This window comes from Neovison vison, chromosome 7 (assembly GCF_020171115.1).
Source record: "Neovison vison isolate M4711 chromosome 7, ASM_NN_V1, whole genome shotgun sequence".
In the NCBI taxonomy this organism is placed as follows: domain Eukaryota; kingdom Metazoa; phylum Chordata; class Mammalia; order Carnivora; family Mustelidae; genus Neogale; species Neogale vison.
This window is the reverse complement of record NC_058097.1, coordinates 150,948,766-150,960,000: the sequence shown is the minus strand read 5'-3', so window position 1 is coordinate 150,960,000 and position 11,235 is coordinate 150,948,766. Positions and strand designations below refer to the sequence as shown.

General features: G+C 46.3%; 1 protein-coding gene across 6 annotated transcripts in view; it reads right to left on the bottom strand.

Moving 5' to 3' along the window:
• NUMA1 (nuclear mitotic apparatus protein 1) overlaps positions 1-11,235 on the bottom strand; it is a 78,569-nt gene that overhangs the window by 32,598 nt on the left and 34,736 nt on the right. For 2 of the 6 annotated variants that reach the window (XM_044258610.1, XM_044258613.1), the window contains exon 2: positions 3,245-3,318. In XM_044258610.1, coding sequence (XP_044114545.1) covers positions 3,245-3,286 — 42 coding nt within the window. In that variant the 5' untranslated portion in view covers positions 3,287-3,318. Of the gene's footprint in view, positions 1-3,244; positions 3,319-8,654; positions 8,857-9,111; positions 9,280-9,460; positions 9,571-11,235 lie in introns of those variants that run through there. The other 4 variants (XM_044258612.1, XM_044258611.1, XM_044258609.1 and 1 more) reach the window with 4 other exon arrangements.

Here is an 11,235-nt window from a genome sequence, read left to right as displayed (position 1 = left end):
CACCAGTTAGTTCATTTCAAGTCACTTAAGATTTCTGGATTCATCTCCTGTCAATTAATAACAATCTAGCAATAGTTTCTTTTATGCAGATAAAAATTCATTTTCTTCCTGTGCATTATTTTGCTCTCAAATCAGAAATCACTGGAAAGTGGAGGAAGCGGAGAAACTCTTTCATCTTTAGTCAGGGATTAAAACATGGAAAGAAGGGCCAAACTCACCTGTTTTCAGGGTGGTTTAAGGCTGTCAAATCTTAAAAAGTTCCCTTTTCCCTATATCAATTCATTCACTGTAACTGCTGGGTATAGAACAATTTTAAGCTATTCTTCAAGTAAAGTATAAATTTATTTTTATACTATGAAACAAATTATTAAAATTTGGGAAAAAAACCACTTATTCTAGTATTTTAATATATGTACTTTAAGCATTTTGATATATTTCTTTCCAATCTTTTCTTCTTATATCTTTTTTCTCTAAACCACAACTAAAATTGTCACGTGTGTTCTATGCCACTCTTCATAAAAAGCATATGACACAGCTACATTATCATAAAATCCACTTTAGCTGTCTAACTTTTGCTTAAATTGAAAATTCCTAAAAAAAATTTCTATGTTACCATATATTAATATTTTAATGCATTGTTCATTTTGACTTTTGAAAAAGTACACAAGTACCTGCTATTTAATAAAACCAGCCCTGTATTGGTTCTTCTCTGTAATGGTAGTACTCACCATAAAAACAAGTTTAGGACCTAAATAAATAAACTTAAAACAGTGTGGCTAAAGGTTCCCCCAGTATTCAGTTAATCCACTGAACTGCAGACAAAGCTCATAGTCCCCCAAACCCAACCAGCCCCTCAGGGATGAGAGGAGGGAAAGGAAGAGACAATATTTTTTCTTCTCTTCTCTTTCTTTTTTTTTTTGTAAAAGATGTTATTTGTTTGACAGAGAGAGAGAGCCAAAGAGGGAGCACAAGCAGGGGGAGTGGGAGAGGGAGATGCAGGTTCACCACAGAGCAGGAAGCCTGACACAGGGCTTGATCCCAGGACCCCAGGATCATGACCTGAGCAAAAGGCAGCCGCTTAATGACTGAGCCACCCAGGCACCCCTAAAATATTCTAAAAATTTTTTTTTTGAAGATTTTATTTATTTATTTGACAGAGAGAAATCACAAGTAGACGGAGAGGCAGGCAGAGAGAGAGAGAGGGAAGCAGGCTCCCCGCTGAGCAGAGAGCCCGATGCAGGACTCGATCCCAGGACCCTGAGATCATGACCCGAGCCGAAGGCAGTGGCCCAACCCACTGAGCCACCCAGGTGCCCAAATATTCTAAAATTTTTTTTTTTTTAAAGATTTTATTTATTTATCTGACAGAGATCACAAGTAGGCAGAGAGGCAGGCAGAGAGAGAGGAGGATGCAGGCTCCCTGTGGAGCAGAGAGCCTGATGTGGGGCTCAATCCCAGGACCCTGGGATCATGACCTGAGCTGAAGGCAGAGGCTTTAACCCGCTGAGCCACCCAGGCGCCCCATATTCTAAAATTTTTAAGTGGCTTTTTCATTGGCCCTAATCATGCCCCAGCAATATCTGAAGTATCAAGAATTATTATTTATTCAGATATAGTACTAGATGTTTTCTACACACAGTATGTCTTCATTCTCCATGAGGTATTTCTATTTCCATTTTAAAAATAAGGTGCTGAGAAGCTAAGTAACTTGCCCTGGGTCACACACCTGGACCAGATCAGTAATTCTAGATCAGGCTGTCTGACTCCAAGGTACAGGCTTGTCATCACTACATTCTGTGTCCTCTTCTACTTCCCTGCAGCTTTATATTCCCAATACTTGGTATTACTCTTTGATTTGCCATTGTTCATATTGGACAGAAAATATATGAAAAGACCTAGTGCAATGATTTAAGTAATCAAGAAGGCAACGGGAGGGGGCGCCTGGTGGCTCCATCCTTAAGCTTCTGCCCTGGGCTCAGGTCGAGATCCCAGAGTCCTGGGATGGAGCCTGGCATGGGGCTCCCTGCTCAGCAGGAAGCCTGCTTCTTCCTCCCCACTACCCCTGCTTGTGTTCCCTCTCTCACTGTCTCTCTCTGAATCAAATAAATAAAATCTTTTTTTTAACTTTTTTTTAAAAGATTTTATTTATTTATTTGACACAGAGAGAGGTCACAAGTAGGCAGAGAGAGAGGGAAGCGGGCTCCCTGCCAAACAGAGAGCCAGATTCGGGCCTTGATCCCAGGACTCTGAGACCACGACCTGAGCCAAAAGCTCAGACCTGAGCTTAACCCGGGGGCCCAATAAATAAAATCTTAAAAAAAAAAAAAAAGAAGTCAACAGGAGGACAATGGAAGCAGACAGAAACATGGTAAAGAAATCGAGGAGAACCTTGCCCTACGATAAAAACCTTTCAAGACCAAAGTCCCGCATGTCAGTGAAGATCAGGATAAAGGCTTCTAGTCAGAAAAATGCACAGGAAGCGAATTAAGAAGGGTGTCTGTGCCATGCTACAGCCAACCCTTCCATGACCAAAAGGAAATGACAACCTCTCCTAAGGGGTGCCTGGGTGGCTCAGTGGGATAAGCCTCTACCTTTGGCTCAGGTCTTGATCTCAGGGTCCTGGGATTAAGCCCTGCATAAATATCATCAGCTCTCTGCTCAGCGGGGAGCCCTCTTTCTCTGCCTGCCTCTCTGCCTATTTGTGATCTCTGTCAAATAAGTAAATACAATCTTTAAAAAACAAAAACAAAAACAACAACAAAAAAAAACAAAAAAACAAAAACCCACCTCTCCTAAGAGGTACACAGAAGCTTAGCAGGGAGTTCTCTTCTAAGCTACACAAGTGGTGTCATGGATCACTATCAGGAGCAACACTGCCAGAAATAATTAAAGTTAAAAACTAAGGGGAGGGGCGCCTGGGTGGCTCAGTGGGTTAAGCCGCTGCCTTCGGCTCAGGTCATGATCTCAGGGTCCTGGGATCAAGTCCCGCGTCGGGCTCTCTGCTCAGCAGGGGCCTGCTTCCCTTCCCCTCTCTCTGCCTGCCTCTCTGCCTACTGTGATCTCTCTCTGTCAAATAAATAAATAAAATCTTTAAAAAAAAAAAAAAAAACCTAAGGGGAAAGTCAGAGGAAAACTGTATTTCCTTCATCTCCAGATGAGAAGACTTTACATAGCTCCTAAAAAACTCCTCTTCTACCCCTGCAAAATTCCTGGAGAAGGTCACACGAAAGAGAAGAAGACTCACCCAAGAGAGGAGTGCAGCTGCCCGGGTGGCATGGAGCGTCATCTTGGTGACACCAAACAGTCACCCCAATGCACCTGGAAACCAAGAGAAGAATAGCAGCTAATTATATCAGATATCCGTGATGAAGGACAAGGGGGGAAATGGTTCAATATACTGGCTCTGAATATGTCAATCTCTTTACACAGCAATTAACCCACCAAGGACATGGGAATTTTTAGAAAGCTCAAACTACACATTAAAATTACTATAGAACTTGGGGCTCCTGGGTGGCTTAGTTGGCTAAGCTACTGCCTTCGGCCCAGGTCATGATCCCAGAGTCCAGGGATCAAGTCCCACACAGGGCTTCCCCTGCTCTGCAGGGAGCCTGCTTCTCCCTCTCCCTCTGCCTGTCCCCCTGCTTATGCTCTCTCTCTCTCTGTCAAATAAATAAATAAAATCTTAAAAAATAAAATAAAATAAAATAACTATAAAACTTACCATAACAGTAAAGAGCCTGCATTTAATTCAAAGTCCACAAGCTCTACACACAGTTTTCTGTTCCACAGAAAATGTAACACTCAGGGCTGTCTTTCAACCCTGTTCTTTGGGACATGGTGCCCTTAAAACATGGAACAAATAAGGTTTCTCAGACAGATGTGGGTCTGAAAGTGATTCCATGTAACCCTGGACAAGTAGCGCAACTTCTTTTAGATCAGTTTCCTCATCTACCAAATGGGATTTGCAAACACCTCTCTGGGTTACTATGAGGCTTCAAGACAAAGCAAGTAACACAAATAACAGTGCCTGGCACATCGTACGTATACATTAAATGATCACTGATCTTTAACAGAGAGGCTGATTTCTAGCTCTTTCTGCAGGTGCCCAGTTTTTGCCTAAAAATAACCAAGACCTTGAGGGAAACTTCTCCAAATTCTGGATTTTTATATCTCCCACAGAAATGTCAAAGATACGGTTCAAATGAGGGGCCTGATGACACCAGACCCAATTCTGGCAGAAATCTCATGGGACATTTAATGAAAGATTAGGTACCTATCCTGGTATCCCTATTCCCAATTTCCTTTCCCACTGGGAATTGGCCATCTGCCTGCCAACCTGCCCAGGAGACCACAGACCTGGTGACTAAATATTCCTCAACATCTCCCAGCAGCCCCCCCACCCTACCAATCATGGGAGCAATCAGCCCCGCCCCCACCTCCTGTCATAGGTACTTAGTCTGTCACTATTCGATGAAGAACACAAGTGGTTAAGTCACATCACCTGTAATTCTCCCCACATATTAGCATCTCCAAGGTGTGGGTTCTATGGACTGAACTTTTGCTAAGCACCTTTTTTTATTTTTTTTTTTTAAAGATTTTATTTACTTGAGAGAGACAAAGACTGCATGAGCAGAGGGAGAGGGAGAAGCAGGCTCCCCCGGCTTGGGGCTTGAACCCAGGGCCCCAAGATCGCAACCTGGGCCAAAGTCAGACACTTAACAGACTGAGTCACCCAGGTGCCCCACATTTGCTAAGCGTCTTCTGTACACACAGTGTGTTGGGCATAAGAAAGATATCATTCTTGTCCATAAAGTACTTACTGTCTAGTAGGAGAAAGATATACATAAATCTGATGATAATCCACTCCCCATCATTCTTAGTTCTTCCTATGTAAGTATACTATCTTTTCTTTTCCTTTTTTTTTTTTAAAGATTTTATTTATTTGACTGAGAGGGAGATCGTAAGTAGGCACAGAGGCAGGCAGAGAGAGAGGGAGAAGCAGGCTCCCTGCTGAGCAGAGATCCCAATGTGGGGGTCAGGGCTCCATCCCAGAACCCTGAGATCATGACCTGAGCCAAAGGCAGAGGCTTAACCCACAGAGCCACCCAGGCGCACCAAGTGTACTGTCTTTACCAACCAAGCAAAAAGATTACTTTCTGAGTCCATACAGATGTTCATTCTGTACTGGAAGCTACATGGGAAATGGGAGACACTGACATAGTCCCTGCCTCTGAGAAGCTTATACAGCGAGGTAAGGAATGAAATTAAAACATACATGAAGCTTTAAATAATAGAAAATAATTAAATGCTAAATATAACTAAATGCTAATTGTAATTAAGTGCTTCCTGACCACACAAAACCCAACAAGATTCCACCTGTCATACCAACGTCACAGTCTTGGATATGAGCCAATTTACCTGGGCTTTGGCAAGAGCAAGGGAAGTGGTTAAGGGAGCTCTGAGGAGGGCAGAGAAGCTAAAGTACCTATGTGTTCCTCAGTCTTGGATGATTTTCACCCAGCACGCCCTATCCATCAGCACTGAATGCTTAGCTCTCTGGGACCAGCCAAAGACGAAGACAAATGGTCCGAACTATTGCACTGCAATAAGACTTCTGGTTATTGGCTGGCCTAAAGTTAGAGGGATCACGCCTGGCCCTTGTGGTGAAGGCAGCAATGGCCAAATGCTCTACTAGGGCTTCTTTAAAACAAAACAAAACAGTCTATATGTTAATTGAATTTAAATTTAAAAAATAATTTTAAAATTAAAAACAAAAAGTCTAAGATCTTTAGGAACAAGGGAAATGAGGCCCAGATCACCTGTCCCTCATCCCCACTGTTGCCCCTAGACTTGCTATCCTTTTGAAGAGGTCCAAACTTTCAGTCAGAAATTTTACTTATTTGTAACCCGAGGTAAATCTTGCCCCCTCTGAGAGATTCCACAGCTGTGCTGCTAAAAATGACCTGAGGTTTAACCAGCCTCTTCCCTTCATCTGAGAGGCAAAACATACAAACCTTATGTCCTCCCGGAGGGTGGGGAAGCCTGTCTAAAACTAGTTCCACTGCTCAGCAAACAGTGTCAAGGCCAAATGCCTTTTTCTACTCTTCCCAGGCACAGAAACAGGAGGAATCCAATAACCAACATGAGGAACTCCAGAATGACCTTGTCAGTTCAAAGCCCATAAAGCAGCATTTTCCCAGACACAGGACACTGGGCTGGGAGCTGTTAGGCCAGCCAGCCATTCACTTCTCCAGTAATGAATGATTGAAGTCAGTGGCAGAGCTAGTCCTCAGACTGGGACTACAGCTTTAAGCAGGCCTTGGCTTGGAACCCAAGGGCTCCCAGCCAAAGCACCATCCTCTCCACCCTCCCCCTGAAATCTGAGGCAAGCCCCACCCAGAAGACTGGTTGATGGTCATGGTGATGGAAAAACAGATCCCCACGATTATAGCTCAGAACCATTTCACAGAAGGATCTGCTGAGATGCACCCCAACTTGATCAGGTACCACCCACTCACAACCCCCAGTGAATCAACAAACAAACAAAATTCAGGAACGCAACCCTTCTCAAGACACCTTCAGAGACCACCAGACTGTTTCTTTGAGAAGTGCCCCCAGAATCCCAGAGGCTTCACAGAGCTGATAAGGTGGCTTCTCTTCCCTGAGTTCAAGAAGGAACCAAGACACAAAAGCAGCTGCTTTATAAACCAAAGGACTTGCATCCTCTTCACATTTTCAAAATTGACATAATGTAAATTCCTACATCAGGACCAATTCCCACATTTACAGTAACCCCTCTGTTTCTAGAGAAGATATATCAGGAAAAGGAAAGTGACACTCAAGAGACACACAGCCACATGGCCCGCAGTCTCTCTGGGTATTAAAGAGTTAAAATCTAACCACGGTTTCCTACCAGGGCTGAAGCTAATGCAAACCACCTGCTCAGATGCAAGGAACAGGACCAGAGAGTCGGATTGCTAACCTCTGGGGTCTGTTCTAGAAGTTTCATTTCTAAGGTTAAACAAGTGATAGGGCAAGGGCCAGAGGGTCCGAGTTGTGGAGTGCTGCTCTCCTTACCCAACCCCACCCCCAGCCTGGGTGCCAGCTCCTTGTGAGACCATCTTTTACCCACTTACTACTGCCTGCCCGAGTACCAACCCTTCCTCAAGATAACACCAAAGTGACCTTTGGTCCCGAAAGCAACAAAACTGTACTGATCACTCCACTCACTGGCCCCTGCCTCCACTGAACCATCCTCCCACTCTCAAAATTTCTGGGCCCAAAGCCCGCAAAAACTCCCACCTCCAAGTGTCCTTCCCAAGCCCCGCCCCCTCTGTACCCCATGGTTCCAAAGGCTCAGAACTCAGAAGGGAGCTTATAAAGCTGTAAGGGAGCTGTCCTAGCTATAAGACCAGGCTCAATGGCAAGATTTACCACTACTTACCCTGACAGCCTGTATGCCTGTAGCCATAAGAATTCCATGCTCTGTACACCTTTCTAAAAGAGATGTCCCACCATCTAAGCGAACCCCACATCCAAAGGGCAAACACCCAGATCTTGAGGGTGTTCCTCCTCCTCTGACTCTGGGAGGGACAAGTCAGGAGACATGGGAAAACAACCAACCAGACCTCACCTGGTAGGTTACCTCAGAGGGGCCCAGCAAAGGCCAAGCTATGTCGCCATAGGCTAACTCATCATAAAGAACAAAGTAGGAAATATCTTGCTGCTCCATCTCTAGGCTTGGAGGAGGTAAAAGGCCCAAGGACCAGCAGCTCCAACATAAGACAGGGAGGAAAAAACATACTTTCCTTTTCAACTCCTGGAGAGTCCTGGATAGGCTGTCTCATCTAAGTCTAAAGGGTTTCTCTGCACTCCTGAGGTCAGGGCAGACCAGCTTCCTGGATGTATTCCCTGGGCCCCCTTTAGGGGACTTAGTCTGGACTCAAGCCTCCCTCTCTTCACCCAGACCAACCCTTCTGTGTAGCCTAGAATTTGGCCCAGAGCCCTGGTGAGGAACAAGAGAAGGGCTTCAAGGGAAACCAAGATTTCCCAGGTTTCTTCAAAATTGGTTTACTGATACCTGCCCTCCCCCCTCCCCATGCTCTGCAGGGTCCAGATCAGGAGCGGGGGGAAAAAGGGTTGCCTCATGAAGCAGACCTGGGGCTTACAGCCATATACTGCACATATACATATACACCCAAGCACACTCCAGCAGTACATTAGCACCTGACACCACTACTATATTCACACACCCTGGTAGCCACCAGCTGGCAAAATGAACCCTTTTCACTCCCCACCACTGCGTACACACCAAGCCTCAGGAATGGAGAAGCTCTCTTGAGCTGTCTCTACAGCTCAATGTGCAGGCGCACGCTTTCCCCCCTCCGAACAAAAACACGCTGACATCTACGCGAAGGGGGAAGAAAGCAACCCTTTGCTCTCAAAGGCGCCAACTCCCGGATGTTGGCAAGCTCTGCTCCCAGCGCCTGTTTCTGAGTGTTTACTTGCGCTCCCTCGCCTCTCCCTCCCCTTTAAGGATGGCGCAGGAAAGGTGTGGGGGGGGGAGACTCCACCGCACCCCCTCGTCCATGTTTGAACAAAAACCCAGAGAAAGAGGGAGGGAGAAAAGTCTCAGTGCAAGGGGGGGGCCTTACCAGACTCCTAAAGCCAAACGTATCTACAGGTTTTAATCCGCCATTAGCATTTAAATCTTGAAAGGAGAGGAGAGAGGGGGGGCTAGTGGAAAGTAACCCCACACACAAAAGAAAAGTTGTTGGTTTTCTTCTCAGCCTGGCAGGAGCGATCTTCCTGGCTGACAGCCAGAAGTGCGTCACAGCCGGGAGTCTGCTTTCTTTAAAGGCACAGCAAGCTTCCGTGGTCTGGGAGCACGGCGAAAGCAAGGAACTCTCGGCAAGGGGGGAGGGGCGCCCCGGAGAGGAGGGGCCGGGAGGGCTAGGCCCACGAACAAGAGAATAGGACGCATGGGGGGGAGGGGGAAGAGGAGCGCGGGAGCCAGCAAACAAAAAATCCTGAACCGCAACAGTGGCAAGAGCCAAGGCAAACTGTGGCATAAAACACAAAACACATCTCACAGTGGCCTGCCTGACAAACCTGGTATCACCCGGACACTCCCCCTTCGCTCTCTTAACACAGCAGTGACAGCCTGTCCACCTCTCTGGCCAGCAACGGACTGCCCTGATGATTAGATCAGCCCCTGCCTGCCGGCGCGCGGGGCACCGAGGAAGAGCCGGGAGCTTTGGAGGGTGAGCAGGACACAGGCCCTTTCACGCGGGGCAGCTTCCTGCCGGCTCCAGGGCGGGGCGGCTGTGTCTTTACGCACACACATGCCGCTCACACACAAAGCACCGGCCTCCTTTCGCCGGCGCCGCCTGCCCTGGGACAAGGCCACCCCCCCACCACCACCGTGCCCATTCCCTGAGGGAATCTCTCCAGCCCGTACCTTCTGCGTGGCAAGGCCAGGACGCCGCGCTGGGCCTGCTCCTCCCCCTCCGCCACCCAAACAAGCAGCCCAGGCAGACTGTGGCCTTGGAGCGCAGGCCCGCGCTGTTCTGTCCCAGTGGCTGCGTGCTATTGTCGACTGTGGAATGGCCGCCAAAATCCCAGCTGTGCTGCCAGAACCTAATCCCCTGTTCCGCTGAGCATTTGTGGGGAGGGGCTGAGGGGCCAAGGCACGGGACCTAGTACGGCAGGCACTGGCTGGAGCCCCTTCACAGACACAGGCACTGGGACCCATGGGCAGAACCTACAGGCTCTGCCTCTCCTCCATGGCCGAAAAGAAAAGATGTCGGACTCTTAGAAAACAAAACCACAGCGTTTCCACCCACTGAACAGCGGCTCTCACAAGGACTGGGAGAGAAACCCACCAGTCATCAGGACGGCCCCCCCCAACTTTTACTTACACCACCAGTATTTATTAAGCACCTACTATGTGCAAAGCACTGCTTTAGGACATTGAAGGGAATATACACAATTAAACACAGCCTCTACACTCAGCTAGCTTATAATTACACAGGAGATAAGAAACGTGCCTTGAAAATTATATTTCAAGACAGTATGTGTTAACTCCCACAAAAGGATATAAAAATTCCAACTAGTTGAGAGTAGGTAAAAAGACTAAGAAAATGAAGTGATATTTGAATGTGGATCTTAAAATATGCAGGTAAAATCTCCCCAGACAGAAGAGTGGGAAAGGGAAAGAAAGCAGAGAAGACTGTGGAAGTAGTCTGAAAACAGACTTTTTAAGTTGTGAGATGGGGTCAGAGCTGGAGAATCTTGAACCTGAAACCAAGAAATCAAAGATTTGAATATTCTGTGTGTTTTTAACACCAAGATGTGGTACAATGAGACCTGTACTTTCAGAAATTATTCTGGTACACAAAACGAGACTAACAGTAGGGAGGAAGGTCACAAGGCTGCCACAGCATAAGAGAGGTAATGAGGACACAAAAGGGGAAAATGAGAGAGAATGGAAAGATGAGGAATGAAGCACTTTGGAGACAGAATGAAGACAATGGAATGGCTGGAAGCAGAGGGAAAAACTATAGGGAGGAAAGTGTAGGGGATGGCTGAACAGGCAGAAAGGCCATATACAGAAGTAGAGAGATGATACAGATCATGTTAGAATAAGAGAGAAAATAATAAATAGCAGCTATTGCTGAATGTGTACTATGTGACATGAATGCCCTGTTCTGCTAACATGTATTGGCTCATTAATCTGAAAAACTTCCTTGGTGAAGCAGTTACTATTACCACTCAGCTCTACAGAAGAGGAAACTAAGCCACAGAGATGAAATAATTTACCCAAGATCACACAGCTAGTGAATGGAAGAACTCTATACCACTTGCTGCTATGTGACCCTGGCAGGTAACCTCTGGGCCTCAGTATCCCTATTTGTAAAATATAAAGATATCTATTTTATAAGGTTATAATAAGGATTAACCTCATAACTATATCTATACGGTGCCCAACACACTGACTAGCACATAAGCACAAGATGTTACTTAACAAAGGTTAATTCCTATTCTGGGCATTTTGGCACCTAGTCACAAAGGTATTCCAAGCAGAAGCTGGCTGTTTGTCAAGGAAGCTAGTGGGGATGCTCCTCCCTGGAGTGGGAGCTTGGATCTTCAGGATGCTTGCTTTCCTTCCATCAGTCTGCCTCTCTGAATTTTACTTTAAGGTCCAGCTCAAATTTCAACTCCTCAGTGGTGCCT